Source organism: Centruroides vittatus, unplaced genomic scaffold (assembly GCF_030686945.1).
Source record: "Centruroides vittatus isolate TY-2023 unplaced genomic scaffold, ASM3068694v2 contig_1422, whole genome shotgun sequence".
Taxonomy (NCBI): Eukaryota; Metazoa; Arthropoda; class Arachnida; order Scorpiones; family Buthidae; genus Centruroides; species Centruroides vittatus.
Genome location: NW_027120892.1, coordinates 131,984 through 149,784, shown reverse-complemented (window position 1 = coordinate 149,784; position 17,801 = coordinate 131,984). Strand labels below are relative to the sequence as shown.

Sequence of the window (17,801 nt, the reverse complement as noted above, 5' to 3'; positions counted from 1 at the left end):
AAATTTAACATCCGACGTACTTCAAAAAACCATTATTTGATGTTAAAGAAATAATATCTTTTGATATTAAGAATCTAAGATTCTTTGTCTTTGAAATCATTGGAAATGATTGAATTTTTTATATAAATAACTATATTTGATAGTTGATATACCCTTTTAAACTGTACATCATAAAAATGATAATTAGAAATCTATTAATGTAGAGTGTAACAAAGAAAAATCATGAAATAAATTACAAGAATACAAAATTACAAGAAAAATGCAGTTTCCTGAAGTACAAGAATTCATAACAATAGTAGAAATAAAACAAATCACTCTAAACAATTATTGTTATGATACATATAAATAACTTCAAGAATTCTCATTTTCAAGAATTGTACTGTATATTTCAGCAAATAAGACAGTACTTAAATCATAAAAAAATCCTAAACCAGGGGATTATCTTATAGTCCAGATATAAAAACAGTCAGTTTCCTTAAATTCTCAACAAAATACCTATGTAAGTTCCATAACTTACATGAAATACTATTCAGACATAACTATGAATAAAAGTAACTGTAGGCAAAGCTTGGAAGGACTGCATATTTCAATAGACACTTATGAATTGTGAAACCTTACACTGACTGCTTGCTAAGAGCGCACACTTACATCTGCAGATTTTACATTTTACTGTATTGTCAAATTGATGATTGTTTCCTGCTATCTAAAACATCATCACAAATTTTTTAATAATTTGGTCATTTTATACAACAGATATGAGCTAAACCCATCAAATTTAGACTGAAATTTGGGCTTTATTTTATCTAAAAGTACTAAATATACAGTATTTATTCAGAAATTTTTATTCTTTTAATTTAAATTTCTAAATTTATATTAATTCTTCTAAAATAAATTGTTTAAAATAATTCTTAATGAAAACACAAATAATTATTTTAAAAATATTTTTATAAATTCAAGTAACACAAAAAATTGTCATTTCTTTTTGCTTGTTGTAGAAATAAAATTGCAACTCACAAACATGTCTAGAATTATATAGATGTTTGAACTATTTATTCCATCCATTTATAATAATAATAATAATAATAGTAACTTATTAATGTTAATAACATTTCATTTCACTAGCAGATATTCATAAAAAATAAATTAGAGTGATAAAAGAGTTAAAACACTTTTTAGTAGACTGGAATGATATAATAAACACTTCAATCAAAAGCCTTAAATTATATTCCAGAAAGATTTAATTTGAAATAAAATGTAGAGTGATAAAAATTAAATCATATATAAATGACTATTTTAAACCTTTTTGAATATTTCTCTTTGAACTGAATAATTATACACAAAAATAATTTATACACTTAAAAACTGGATGCAATAGTAGGCAACAGACTCAACACCAATAAGATCTAAGCTTGTGGTTAATTCTTGGAGATAGAACTTCGAAATCTTGTAAATCATTTTTATTTTGTGGAAATCACCAATGACATTGTAGGACTTATTCAATCAGATTCCTATTCTAATTTTTAAAATCTGCTTGTTTGAATTGTTGTTCCATTTGAAAGCTTAAGAACCTGATGATGACTGCTAAATGTAGTTGAAAATGTTTGTTTTTATTAAAATTATTGCTCAATCTTATAGGTGAGAAGTCTATTGCTCAAAAACAACATTACTTTGTGAATAACTAATATTTAATTACATACATTTATTCATTATAACATCAATGTTTTTTCAATCCATATATGCATATAAAATTGACATATAAATAACAAGCAATTACTTTATTATGATATTGTCACAATGCTGGGTTGCAATTTTTAACCATATTTGTAATTTATTTAATTTAAAATTTATGTTCTCCACCTCAAATTAGTGTCTTGCCCCTGTACATCATATTTTTCCTGTTAGCAACAGAGTTGTGCCAGTCACTTATCTAACTCCTTTCATGGGAAAATTTTTTAATTGAAATAATGTGACTTCTGATTTGCTTCAGAAATTTGTATATAGTTAATCAGGGCTTCCTACCCCTAAGGTTTCCATATTTGGTCTAGATTTTCATCTATCTAACTCTGTTCTCAAGATTAAGGAACGACAGACAGATACAGATGGACAACAGTGGAAATTTATGTCTACAGTTTTTCAAATTGCAGCCCAATTAGAACAAAAGTACATCACTTAATTTAGTTGCTTAATATAGTTTGGCCAAACCAAGTAGCATTTTTAGTTGAACAAGACAACTCATTACAGAGTATAAATTATGTAATCCAAGTTCAAGTTGTTAAAGGTATTGAGTTAATATTGAAAACTTTCAACAATCACTCTAATCTGATTGTTCATATATCAGAAATATTTATAATTATTTTTTTTAAACATTATAAAAATTTTCCAAAAAAATAATTATGTTTGTACTATTGTAAATATTTCAAATTCTCAAAATATGATACACCATTTCAAGCTATTCATTTTCTTAGTTTTCATATGCTTTCAATTCAATATAAATATATATGAAACCTTATGAAATTTATAAAAAAAAAATGCATTATAATAAAAATGTATAAAATATTCTAAACTAAGAAACATTCTAGAAAATAATCTCATTATGTTGCATCTGACTGAGTGGCACAAAATATTTAAGTAGAAACAGAAAAATAAATTGATACAGTTAAAAAGGAACATTAAATATCAGAAAAACTTTAAATTTAAAAAATATTTTATGCACTATGAGATGTGTACCTCAATACTCAAAGAACATTATATCATCAGACAATAGATTTTAATCATCATCTATCTATATTAGTTTGTTATTAAGTTGTTTGTTGTTATTAATCTACTCTGCATTATTTTAAATTATATTATCCTTTGTTTTCAATTATTCTTCATTAAATTTTAATATTATTATTTAGTTATGTAATCAATATATATTAAATTAATATTGTTTATTAATTGCAACACAGATATGAACTATGTTGAAAAGCAACAAGAAAACATCGGCAGCTGAAAACAGTCAGGAGTAATGTCCCCAATATTTCTACTATCTTATCTACAACATCTTGCTTTAAATTTACAGAATGCTTTTCAACTTTGAATAATAAATCTGTTGAAAATAAACAACTTCTATTAATTGAAAGGAAACAAAACTTCTGAATATTTGGAAAAAAATTATTTTAAAATATATTTTTAAAGATTGCTCTTAAAAAGAAAATAATGTTTAAACTAAAAACATCATTCGTCATAAAATATTTATTCTGTAAAAAAAGTTCTTTAGTCCTTATTCTATCTTATACAATACTATGTGATAGGCAATAAAAACTTGAATAATATCCTAAATATTATTAAAACATTATTTTGATTTCTCAAGACATAATGAACTAATGTACTATAATCAAAAAAATGTAGAAAATTTGAAAGTATAGCAGTGTAAATTAACTAAATTGAATAAAAGCATTTTTGCTCCTTTTATTAAGTCTCTTCAGTAAAGAAAAATAAGTTTTATTTTAAATTGTTCTGTTTGACTGAAAAATTAATAAAACAGTAAAAATATTTTAATTCAGTTTAGTTAATTTATAATGTTATATTTGTAAATTTCTTACATTTTAATTACTGCAATTGAAATAAATAAAATTGATAAATGCATTAAAATATATTATTTAACAGTTTTACAAATTAAGCAATGAATAATGATCAATTTTAATGATCAAAACTACTTATTAATTATTCAGAGAATATTTCTTGGAAGCTACAACAGTTCTAAAATCCACTTCTTTGTTGTACTGAATCTGTCTTATGATCTCCCTTATGAATAATTGAGACAATTCATAAATTCTTCAAAAAAGAGAATATATTGAGATCATTAATCCTTTTAGAATGGTTAATGTTATCTTTCTTCAATCCTAAAATGTATTTGTTTTATCAAAGTACAATGTTTCACTGAAATACTGAATGAGAATAATTACACATCCAAAGATTTTGAGAACATTTTTGTTCAACTTGAAAAACATAAATAAATTCTAAATTAACTTTGTACTTATGTAAGTTTAAAAACTGCACATTTGTCTCGTTTGTTAATATGTTTCAAAAATTTTAAACATTAATTTCAAAATAGTTTTTGAAAGCTTCATTTTTAATAAAACACAAAGAACTGCTTTATGTTGTTTAAAATTTCAAGTATTTGTTTTTTTTAATGTTCACTCATTTGAAAGTAACTAATATGGCTTAAAAACATTTATATATTTAATTACACTTATTTAATACTCAAATAAAATTTTAAATATAGTACTATAGTAATCGTAAACTTATTATTTATGACTATTCCAAATCAATTTGTTTTTGAGAGAATACTTACTAGAGCATACTCTTAAAAAAATAAACAAAATTTTATGTGAATAATTTAGAAATGAGAATTAATTTCTTCTCAAGCTTAAACAGAGATTCTGAGTAAAAATTAACAGTTTTCAAAGCCAATGAATGAAAATTTGTCAGTTTATAAGTCAATGATTCTATCAAAGAAAACAAATATAAACAGATGGAAACATTCAAAATGTATTTTGTTTTCTTCAAAGCATTTCATAACTTTGGTATTCACCTGTTGCTCAACACTTTATTTTGTAATTAATACAAAATAATATGTTCACTTATGTCTAAATAATACAATTCACACACAAATAAAATATTATATTATCATTATTTGTGATAAAATTATAACTTCATGTAATATTTGTCATTAATTGAAAAATTATATCAATTATCTTTTTAATTGAAGAGACTTAAAAATATATTAAACTATTATAGCTCTGATTTTAGCATTATGGTAAATAAATATTTAATTTATTTACCATAATGCTAAATCATTATCATTTACCATAATGCTAAATCATTATGCTAAATCATTATATAATCATACCATAATGCTAAATTAGTATATAATCATTACCATAATGCTAAATCATTATGGTAATGATTATATAATGCTAAATCGTTATTTACCATTATATAATCACTTGTGGAAAAAGTTATTTAAGCAGGTGCACTCATATTTTAAACAAACAATTTACTGATATTTACAAACAAAACTTTAATAAAAATTAATAAAGATATTTTCAAAAATACCATTATCACATTCAGATTAATTGTATAAAAACTTTAAATACATGCAAAAGCAACTAATATTCCCAAAACAAGATTTGTAAGTATATATTAAAATATTTCAATAACATTTGGTAGATAATGTATCAATTAAGTAATGCAATTGTTATTGTACACAAACATTTATCTTTCAAAACAAAAATTATAATTTCTGTAAAAATTTCCTGTTGTCACTATACAATGCTGATGTCATTCAAAGGCTATTGAAGAAATGGTGGAAGTCTTCAATCAAGATGTTTCATCACTTGGTCATTGCCTTCATGATACTCAGCATGTCATAAAAACATTTGTTTTTCAAGACAAATTTGATTTACACAAACAAAAATAAACATCAGCAGGAACCAAACTAGGTGAATAAGAGAGGTGTTGAATGACTGTGGTTTAAATAGAGGAAAAATTAATGTAACAAATAGCACAGTATTGTGTGAAAGAAACTAATCATTATCAACAAATCATTCATTTTCATAGTCTCTTTATAATGTTTAAATAAAATGCATAATATCTCTTGGAAAATAAATTTTCTAACCTCAAAACAACTGGCTTCATCCTCAGTGAATTCTGGATCTTTCTGTATCATGCCAGCAGAAAACCTGTGCCATATTCCTCATCAAATCCCAAAGTTTCTGCAGGACTTTTCCTGCATATAATTTTGTCCAAATGATCTAGCAAATTATCAGGCTATTATATGGCTAAGTTAATGATTAGAAACTATGTGATTTATCATCTAGAAGTAGATTATGCCACCATCTCATTAATTTTAATAGTTATAATAAATTAATTTTTTGATTTAGAATTCCTAGAAGAAAAGAATCAGCCTGGAGTGGGACTCAAACCTGCAACTCCTGCTTACTGTGCAGATACATTACCAGTTATGGACAACCTATAAATCTGGTTTAGAGATGATGTTAATATATACATAATTTTAAATAAAATTTAATCACTATCCATTACTCCATATTATACTGATCTACCTGATGTACAGAAATACAGTCATTAAAGTAATCATAAAATAAAAAGCAATGCATGTTCAGAGTTGTGTGACTGATGGATGAAAAGTACACTCTGTAGAGGTCCCAATAGAGAAAGTATTTCTTATTTATTACCCAAAGAGCATGCACCAATGTTCCAGTCTCATTATTTAATTGGCATACTATGTAGTCTATATTTAATTGTTTCAATAACAACTATCAAATAAGTAAAGTGTGTACATTCTACAGCAATTGTGTATAGTCCATTATTATTAAAAATACATATGAGACTATTTTATTCTTTTAGATTTCCAGTTTAAAATTTTTTTGATTTAATTATTAAACAAATTTTAAAAACAACTTGAGGTGTAATACATAGAGTCCCATATAAAGCGCAAATAAAGCAAGGGCAACAACCCTCAAATTTTGTCGATCAGAGGTATACATTTTTTTTTCAACTTATAGGCCAAGGTTTAAACTTTCATAAATTGTGTGATAATGCAGGTTTCGATAACGCGATTCCCTATAACGCATAACGAATCCCCACGCTGTATGGGACTCTACTGTAGTTAACTAATGATATTAAATTATAGTAGAGAAATAAATAGTAAATTGTAAAAACACTAGTTAATTGTTCAAAATTCACTGAGTAATTGTTCAAAATTAACAATGCAACTGTCTACCGGCATTATGGCATTATGGAAAAGGTTTATTTACACAAGTACTTTTGACAGTATATAACAGACATGGGCAAATGCGGCTCCAAGAGTCACATGCGGCTCTTTTTGAGTTACAAGCGGCTCTTGCTGAAAGTATTAATTTCTGCTTTTTATTATTTTTACAATTTTATTTTCACAATTTTGTGAAAGTGTGTAATTATATATATGTAATATTTTGTAATTTATTTCCAAGTTGGTGCAATAAATTAAATTGACATTTTAAATCTATTCTTTTAAAACAAGTTCTCGACCCAGATGGGGGACACCCTCTCCTTCCCTGCTTTACCATACTATCTGCCACAACAGTACAGAACTGCGGCTCCCATTCATTTTGCAAAACCTACATTTCTGCTCCCACTGAACTCTTGCTTGCCCACCTCTGGTTATAACATTGTCCTCTTCAGGCAATACAGTAGAGCATCGATTATGCAACCCCCAATCAACCATCACATCAGTTAACCGACCGCGTTCTAGTCAGCAAACTCAAATGTCCGCTAGTGATATGGCGCTACATTATTTGGCTATGTCTTGGCTACTTTAATAATATTTTTGTTAAATTTTTGCGTGTTTTAGCTGGAAACACTGGCTCAACCATGAAAGGGAGGCCAGTATTTAAACCAGTATTTAAATTCTATTTTTTCTTTATTTCTGTATTTATTTTGTGCAAAATAAAGAAATAATTTAACAACGATTATTATTTTTAAAAAAATTCTTGTTAGGCTTAACATTGATGAAAATTCAATGCAAAGTAGGTTAATAGTTGCTAATATGCAACTAATATGCAACTATTACACTAATATGCTTATTACATGGGATATACTAATATACTAATACACTATACTAATAATGTATTTTTTCATACTTTTCGGTTATCTGTTTTTTCAGTTATCTGACCAACCTCAGTCCCCAATTGATGCTCTACTGTATTATCATTCAAGAGAACAGAATGCCACTATTTGAAAAAATGAAATATATTCCATTTTTTGAATTGTAATGCCGATAGACAGATGTGTTGTTAATTTTGTAAGAAATAAATCAATTTTTTGGTATTAAAATAATACATTAAGATCTTTAAACATAATGTACAATATATTGCATATTATGTTTAAGAATATTATTTATTTTTGGTTGCTATTTCAATTTTTTAAAATTATTTCAAATCACAGTTGTTATCAGAAATATTTATTTATTTCAGAGAAGGGAGGAATATTTTTGGTTAATCTTTGAAAAACAGTTAAGCCAAAATACATAGATATTTCCAATAGCCAAAAAAAATGAAATATCTGTTAAATTCAACCTGAATACATATATCATTGAACTAAAAAATTTTACTGAAAATATTATTGCATTTTATAATAAAATTTTTATTTAATCAGATATTCAATTTTTTCTTACTATACAGTTTAATTTGATTATACAAATTACGCTGATTGTAAAATTGTACAATCAAATATGAAATACTTAATCAAAATATAATACCTAAATCAATAATCTTCAAACTTTTAACATCTATAAAACTCTCAGGCTTGAGTATTATTTTTTGCAAAACTCTAAGTAGTAAACTTTAAAGAAATATTTCAACACTTTTTATTTTCTAATAAAGCTTCTTGTAGTTTCAGAAAAGATAAAGTTCAGAAATGTTTTTCAATATTTTTAACAAAAATAGCAAAAAATTTTCTTATATCTTTGCAAATATTATTTTTGAAATCCTAGGATTCTGCAGTTTGAATACCACCAATCCAATACAATTTAACAGAATTTGTCATTAAATAAATATATTTGGAAGTAATAGTGAAAATTTTTATCAGTAATATAATTGATAACTTTAAAATGCTTTATAAAGTCATCAATTAAAAATACCGTAATCATTATATGTTAATAAAGAATCATTTGTGTATTCCGAAAACATTTATTATAAATATCCGACCATCAGCCGAATTAACCGAATTGATTAATTCGACCGAACGGTTGGATGATTATTAATACATCGGGTACTTGGGACGCTTATAACATTCATTATATTGTACACATTGTAAACTGATCATATTTATTCTCATTTTTGAAATCAGCAAAAAGAACAAAAACTCTCACAAATAAACCATTCTTTATACACTCCAAGATCTAGAAAATATTGAAAATCAGTTTAATTTTCTTTGAAATTTGCATGTATCTTTTACGTATAACTTTTTTAATTTGCAGCAGTAATTTTTAAAGAATAATAATTTTATTTTTGTTAGTTGAAGCCAGAATTTCAGTAGTTGACAAACATTAAAAAAAACCTGTTTGTTCAAATTATTGACAATTTGATTCATGTACATGAATATGAAATTATTAATTCTCATTAAATAATATGTTTTGGAAAAATATAAAATAATAATAAATCAATTTCTCATATTTTTCTTTTGAAAAAAAATAAATCCTTAAATTATTTTTCTCCTCCCATCTGATTCGCAAAAATTTTAATGAAAACTTTCATTCTTTTACATTAACCTTTTTTTATTTCATTATGAATGAAATTAACTTAAATTGAGCAAATTTAAAGTAATATAACTACATTTTTAAATTTATTTTTATATTAAATTTAATAATACTTAATTTCATAATTACGCATTATATCGGCGATGTTAGGGAAATATCCCTAACAACTTTGAATGTATATTTATATATATTATTATTCACGTATAATTTGAAGCGTGTATTATTTATTATACGAATATTTGTTATATTTTTAAAATGTTTCATTCATTTTATCGCCCTTTATTATTTTACACTTTGTGTAACGTGTATTATAACTGGCTCATAACGTTAACCTCTGTTAATGTATGTGGGAAATTAATTCAAAATAATATATATTCCGGTTTAAATAAGGCGCTTAATATTTCGGGTGATGTTTTAACGAACGACCGCAGCTGAGAATGAGTTTTAAAAATACCAAAAAAAAAAAATAAAATAAAACCAAACGTAAAAATTACCATGCTCAGAATCATCAGTGGCGCTGCTGTCGTCTGACAAATGTCCGTTCGGCGATGATGCGCGTGAACGCCGACCATTCCGAATGTCTTCTGCTGCACTTCTTTCGGCTAACACCATGCCCTCGGAGTTTTTTCGTATGAAAAAATCTCCGAATGATTAAATCCTTTCAAACTTTCTTCACAAATAGGCAAAATAAAAATAACAACGGACACTATTACTGCACTTCCACAAAGGCGCACGACAACCAAACGCGGAATGAAGCAAAATGATGACCGCTTCACATTTCCAAACTAAAGCTTAATCCACTAGAGAAAAAAAGAGTTCTAACTAATTCTCTTAATTTATGCAATGTTTTTGACAAAATTAATATAATTTATTTTATATTTTAACAATTTTTATGTTCCTTAACGCAAAATTGATTATATTAAATCTAGGAATCTTTCGTTTTAACAAAAGATGAAATGTACGGTGGCCCGCAAGTGACATACATAACTCGTCGATGTTAACTACGGTGAAATAATATTTCTGTTAAAATTAAAAATTCGATTACGTTAATTACTTATACTTTTTGCATAATTAAAGATTGTTAAGATGTTTTTTTCCAAGTTGGATAAATGTTTGAGATTTATATTAATATATAGAATACCTACCACACAGAAGAGCATATTTCCTTGGTCTAGTTTGGGAAATGAAGTTTACGTTTCCATTCTCTTGAAGCATTTTCTCTTCTGTTTTCGTCTGCTAGACTACTTTCGCTTTCTTCTACGTTAATTAACGGTTTACTATCGAGCGTATTAAACACATAAACTCTACTAACGACACAAGGAGAGCAAATCCACGGATCGTCCAATAATAGTCCGCCTTTGAAATAACACAAGCTAGCTCCAACTGCACATTAGTATTTGTCAGTCTCTTTACAGTTTCGTGCATCAATAATAGATTTTTTTCTTTGTAATTCTTTTTAACTTAAGTTATTTAATCGATTCAAAAATGCTTTTTTGTAAATAAATTATCGAGTTTTTGAATATGTTGTTCAAAGGCTTCCGTAGATATTAATACAAGTGTATATATTTATATTTATATATATAATCTGTTTTTCATCAGACACAAAAGAGTAAGAATAATCAATACGGTAAGTTCAACCAATGAAATGCTTTCTTTATCTGAATATTGAAGCGAAGATGTTTGATTGGTCAAAAATTAATATTTTAAATATGATTACCAATGGTAATAAAGATAATATTGTTATGTAGATTACAAATATATGTTTAGATTAAAATAATAGAATATTTTGAAATTATGGTGATGTATTTCATAACAAAGGAAAAATATACATATACATTGACTTCTAATACACCCTTTAAACTATAACACAAGATAAATTTCATTAATCCGAAATATAAATACGTGATATTTTTAAATATTTCATAATATTAATTCTTTAAGAGAATTTATTTTATCATATATGATCATTAATAGTTAGAAATCATAAATTTATTATTTTAAGTAACTGATTTAATTATAACTTAATAAAGCTGTCTGAAAGATCATTAGTGACCATTAAGGTATAATATTATATTGCATTTTACACTATTTAATCAGATGTGTTGCATAATACCATATTTGCCTTCTTTAAACAATGAAGCAATTTCTTTGTATGAATTGATGCAATAACGCTCATTTAATTTTATAAATTAATTCTAAAAATCGTTTTATCTTTAATTAATAGAAAGAAAAAATATTTGATGGACAAAACAATAATGAATGATTTATTATAACCAATAACTCAAAAGTAAATTATGTGAAAAAAAAATTTTTTTTACTTCAAACATCCTAAATTAAATAATTGTCAATAACATGCAAACATGTATTGTACTTTATGCGATACGCTTCTTGTCTAGTCTTGTATTCAATTATACGAGCGCTAAAGTGGCTTTTCTTTTTCGCTAGACTTATTATACCATCGATAAAAAGGAATACAAGCTTTAGAAAAACTTTTTATTTCTTTGAGTATGCATTTCGGACAATTATGTCTCTTTTCAACTCTTGTGTTACAACTATATAGGGAAAATTACATACAGGTTAGCATAATGTATACAAGTTAGCATAAATTTATTGTAATGTGACAAAATTGTAAAAGATCATTAGGAAACTTTCATGGATTATGAGAAATGCAGGAGTTGTGACATTAGATAAAATATGGATGGCGATTATTGATTAACAGGTATAAGCTAAAATAATGATTAAATTGGAAATGATTTACAAAATGGAAAAACAAACAACATAGATGTAAAAAGTTTTGAACTTACTGCAAACATGACAGCATGGTATTGTACATACTGTTGGAAAAACACCCAGTATACATGACAGTGCTGAGTTAAGATTATAAAATTTGGGAAACTATGATATTGGTTACGGTAAGAATAATAGAAAAACCCTTTGGAACAACCAGTACAATGAAGTGAAGGTAATGCACCGTTAAAATAAAAGGGACATAAGAAGATTGTTTTAATTCACAATAGAGTTTTACACGATGGGATGGTCCACAAACTGTAAGTGGGAGAGTTAACAGGACGCATCAGAAACGCATCATCTTGAGGTATTATACTGTATTACATTCCTTACACTATCGGAAAGATGGTAATGGAAATTCTTCATAACAAAAATTTTCAACATTATCAAGAAATTAAAATTTTATTATTAATATTTTTCATATTTGTTTGTAATTTTAAACAACATCTTATCGAAATAAATAAAATTAATATGCATATACATATATATTACACAATTATATATATAATATATTTATAATATATAATTATATATATATATAATTAATTATATATAATAATAATAATAGGTTATATGTTATTATTATATTATTATTGTTGTTAATGAAAATGTAACATACTATGAATTTATCGAAAACATTTAAGAAGGTTTAGAAATTCTGTTATTAAATAATTTTTTTGTTTTTATTTTTTAAGTTTTCAATATCTATTATAATGAATTGTTACTATTAAAAAACAAAAGCATTTTATTCTAAATAATTATTATTGTTTAAATGTATTTTTAAAATAATAAAGACTTGAGCGAATTGGGAAGTCATATTAAAAAATAAATTTTATAGTTGCTATTTATTTAATATTTTTAAATTATAAATAAATTAACATTTTAAATCATTTTATTTTGCATTAGCATTTCATTTTAATTAAATATATGCAAAAATCATTAAACATTTTTTATTATAAAAATTTTATTAACTACTTTATAATTATATTAATATAATTTAATACTGTTTATTTATAAAATACAACTTTTAAATGGAAAATTGAAATTCTTATTTATTTATAATTTATTATTATTATTTTCTTATCAAGTCAGTTATTGTTAATTTAATTATGTTTTCTATTTTAAAATAATTTATGTTATTCTTTCATATTTTAATTATTTTTTCTGTTGTAATTTTTAAATCGTATTAATATTAAATTTTTAATAAAAAATCTGCTTTGTATTAAATATGTATTTGTTTATGAATTAAATTAATAAATATTCTTGTGATTTAATAAAATTTTATTTTATAAACAGTATTTTTTGAGAATCTTTTGTTGAAAAATAATCGTCCATAGTAATTTTGAATGGGAATATATACACATTTTTAATTTACTAATCAATGGAAAATAATTAAACCGCTATTTGGGTTCAGTATTATTTGTATGTAAATAATTTAATATAAACTTTTTTAATTATAAAAAAACTTAAATATTCTTATATTACGAGCAATTATTGCCGGGTTGCGATATTTCGTCACAATGCTCTCAATTTTAGTAGTGTCTTGCTCCTGTATATCATACTTTTCTTGTTAGCAATAGAGTCGTGCCGGTCATCTAACTAACTCCTTTCACGGGAAAATTTTTGAATTGAAATAACGTGACTTTGGTTTGCTTCAGAAGTTTGTATATTGTTAATCGAGTCCTCCTGCTCCTAGGGTTTTCATATCTGGTATCGGATTTCATCTATATAACTTCGATCTCGAGATTAAGGAAGGACAGACAGAGAGGCGGACACCAGTGAGAATTTATAGGTCTACAATTTTTGAAAATTGCAGCTCAATGAAATTATTTTTCGTTCATAAAAATGATATTTTTTAAGAATAAATTATACATTCATGTGAAGCAAATTAAAGTTCTGGGATTATGATTTATTTATTAACAAGATGATAAACAGATAACGGCAAAAGTTAAAAGCGAAATATTTTATGAAGTAATTGTATTCATACAATAATTTATATCAATGATTACAAAATGCCCAAAGAAGGAATATCCAAAAAATATATAAATTTTTAATTTTACTGATAATTTATTATGTACTAATATAAAAATCAAAAGAAAATAATAGTCTTCAAATAGCACAAAAACCAGAGTTCCTATCGTAGAATTCATTTGATTTCCGCCTGTGCACATTCTGCGCTTTTTCGTCGATAATATATATAAATTTTTGAAAAGTTTTTTTTATAAATTTAAAATAATAATAATAAATTTACTAATTAATAGAGTTTATAGTTTTTTTGAGCTAATACATATTTTTTACCTCAGTTTAACATCATTTAAAATTTGATTGCTGTAAAAGAGAAAAGTAAAAATAAAAATGCCCACTATTTTAATCAAATGAACGGGCATGTTGTTGATTAATGAATATTTCATTTTATGAAAATACTGTATAAATGTAAAATATTAAAATGTAAAAGCCGGTTTGAATTTTTAAAGGTTAAAACCATTTAAAAATTTTAAAATTTCATTAAATTACATTTGTATTCATTTATTCATTTGAAGATTGATTTTAGATATCACATAAAATTATTCAAGATCATTTTTCGCTTTCAAATCTTATTTTTTCGATATAAATAAATTGTAACGTTATTAAAATTGTATACTTAATCAATTTATTCAAGGAAAAACAAATTAAATTTTTTAAATGAAATGTATCTATATATATTTATATGTTTATTTTCCGTTTAAATATATTTTCTATTTGCATCACGTTTTAAAAAAGATCTCATTTTAGAAATTTCATTTAAAATTTAAATTTTATTCTGATGACAACATGATGTGTCCGATCATCAAGAAAACATTTTAAAAAATAATTTAATAACTAAAAGATTTTAATATCCAAAATATACATTTATGTTTAATCAGTAAAGTGATTTTATAATAATAATAATAATCATAATTTTGATTGACTGACGGATGGCAAAGAAATAAAGGCGCTAGTTTGCCGCTGTAAGAGAATCGAGTTCGAGTTCTCAAAATTTTTCATGTAGATACATCGGGTTCTGTCTTTCACCAGCCATTCTCCATTGTGGGCCCGGCCAAGCCACGATGGTCATGAAAAAAAAAAAAAAAAAAAACGCTCTTATTCCACAAAGCCGGAAAAATTAGTTCAAAATAAAAAATAACCTTGATTCCGATAAAATACAGCGATCATTTGCAATATGCCTACCAATTAATTTAACATAATTAATGTTGCATCAAATAAAAATTAAATAAATAAATTATTAATTACATTATTAGATTATAATTACAAATTTTTTATATACATTATTTTCCAATAAAAATTGATTATAAGATAAAATCAATTCGAATGGGATATAAATTTATTATTTGAATCGACTGTATTAAGAAAATTATAAGATATTCTTTAATAAAATTATTGTTAATGATATTTATTTCAATATATTTATATAATAAAGCGTACGAGTTTTAACCTGTACACAATTTAAATCGATCGATAATTTTACAAAATCGATTTAACCAATCTATTATTTTCAACAAATAAACAGATGCAATAAATATTTTCCCAGCGAAAAAATACATTTAATACTTATAATTATTTATTTTTTAAAGTATTATATTAATCTCGTTAGTATTTAATACAAATTAATAATCGAATCGATAATCCTATAGCAGTACTCGGGTTAGGTTCATTTATAATATAAACTTTCAGATTTTTAAATTAACGTAATCGTTTTAATAAGGATAAAATTTTTTTACGGAATATTAATTTTTAAATTTTAATAACTAATAAATAACATTTTATTTGAACATTTTTCTAAATGTTTACATAATGACGTCACGAACGTGGCACTAGAACTCAGTCGCGATTTCCGCCTTCAATCAGGCGCAGGTGGAAAATGAGTGATGAAGACAGGGATGTTGACATAGAAAGTGATGTGAGTAATTCTCGTCACATTTAATGATTTTAAATAATTTTACGTATAAAACATATGCACATAATCTGCGACGATTTATTCCTATTTTAAAAAAACAGGAAGAAGAATTGAGTTTACCTTCATCCACATCAGCCAATTCACTTAAACACGGCGGCGGACACTTTCAAAGTCAAGTGAGTCTTAATTTTTTTTTCTTTTCTCAATTTTTTGCCGATTTGATTATTCGGATAGTGATACGTCACATGTTTTTCACGTGGATGTGGTAAATGTTGATGATTCCACCCAGTCATGTGACTCTCATCGTGAATGACATTTTGGAATCACTGCTGATCACGCTCACTGACCACGCGAGTTGCAATCGAAATTGTCACAAGACATTACACAGAAAAAAAAAAAATAATTTCGTACATATTAAACAAAAATCTTATAAAAGAAGTAAATATGCCCGAAAACGTGACACGAGTAAATATTTATAGATCATTCGATCGTACGGAGCTACGCTGATAACATGTGATTCTACGGTTCTGGTATTTAAAGTTGTTCTCGGGTTTTTATTATTATTCTTATTATGATTGTGTTAATTTTATTACGTTTCTTCGTTATTTTTTCAATAAATTTCCTATTAAAAATTTGATTTCAACGTTTTTTTCTATGTACGTGTGTGTATAACGTGACTAAAAGTTGTATACTCGCATCTCAAAATGCTTTAATTTCTAATTATTAATCATTTTGAAATTGAAATAAATTTAATATTTACAGTCTGAATGAATCACTTATGTGTAAAAAATATCGTATATCGTTTTTCAAAGAATAGATCTATATATTCTGAAAATTGGATGTAATTCTAATTTTATTTTATTTTTTTTTAAATACCGTCTGTAAGAGTTAAGTAAGAAATGAGTCATTTTTAGTTCAGTGAGTCAAAAATCAGCTGGAGTTAAATTGTTTAAATATATATATATATATATTTTGTATAGCTAAAGGCCAAATATCATTTTAAAGAACTTAGTAACTACTGTATTTATTAATCATAATTCATATTGACAAATTTATATAAAATTATTAAGTTTTTAAATTTTAATAATTATTTTATTAAAGTTTCGTATAAAATTTCGAAAGATGGTCTACAATAATTTTCTTGTTAAAAGTTAGTATTTTAGTTTTATTGCAAATTATAAATTAACATGCTTTTATTATTTTATGTATTTAATTTCAAGATTTAATGAGATGATATATTTTTTTTAATTGAAATTTTGCTTAGAAAATATCAGTTTTTATTTTTAGCATTTATTTAAGTTTAATAGTTTATTTAAGTTTAAAACATAAAATTTCTTTTATGTTTTATTATTATTTTAATATATATAAAAAATGTGGATTTGCATACCCATTTCGGTTAATGTAACCCTTGGTGCCAAGATGGCGGCTCTTCTCTGATTCTTAGCAAGGAAACAGTGGGATGCACGTTCTAACCTAACCTAACCTAACCTAACCTATTCTAATAATTTGGCTGCTAATAATTATGGTAATTTATTAGAATAGGTTAGGTTAGGTTAGGTTAGAACGTGTGTCCCCACTGTTTCCTTGCTGGAATCAGAGACAAGCTGCCATCTTGGCACCAAGGGTTACATTAACCCAAATTTCAATGTTGATATTTAATTTTTACTATAATTTTTGTATCATGTTAAAGTTTTTGTAGTTTTATTATGTATCCTGAGATCTGGAATTGGGATTTCCGTTAGGTCAGTTTGGTAAATAAATAAATAAATGAAATAAAAT

The 17,801-nt window shown here is 25.1% G+C and overlaps 2 protein-coding genes across 7 annotated transcripts in view; one reads left to right on the top strand and one right to left on the bottom strand.

The window, feature by feature from the left end:
- The window catches only part of LOC136968247 (REST corepressor 3-like), a 94,366-nt gene extending 83,670 nt beyond the window's left edge, over window positions 1-10,696 (bottom strand). The window contains exons 1-2 of one of the 2 annotated variants that reach the window (XM_067262230.1): window positions 10,447-10,695; window positions 9,796-10,321 (exon numbers count right to left, since the gene is read on the bottom strand). In XM_067262230.1, the coding sequence (XP_067118331.1) occupies window positions 9,796-9,913 (118 nt within the window). In that variant the 5' untranslated portion in view covers window positions 9,914-10,321; window positions 10,447-10,695. Of the gene's footprint in view, window positions 1-9,795; window positions 10,322-10,446 lie in introns of both variants that reach the window. The other variant, XM_067262232.1, reaches the window with a different exon arrangement.
- Window positions 10,697-15,924: 5,228 nt separating this feature from the next.
- The window catches only part of Max (MYC associated factor X), a 94,042-nt gene continuing 92,165 nt past the window's right edge, over window positions 15,925-17,801 (top strand). For all 5 annotated transcript variants that reach the window (XM_067262221.1, XM_067262218.1, XM_067262220.1 and 2 more), the window contains exons 1-2: window positions 15,925-16,025; window positions 16,124-16,198. In XM_067262221.1, the coding sequence (XP_067118322.1) occupies window positions 15,987-16,025; window positions 16,124-16,198 (114 nt within the window). In that variant the 5' untranslated portion in view covers window positions 15,925-15,986. The remainder of the gene's footprint in view (window positions 16,026-16,123; window positions 16,199-17,801) is intronic.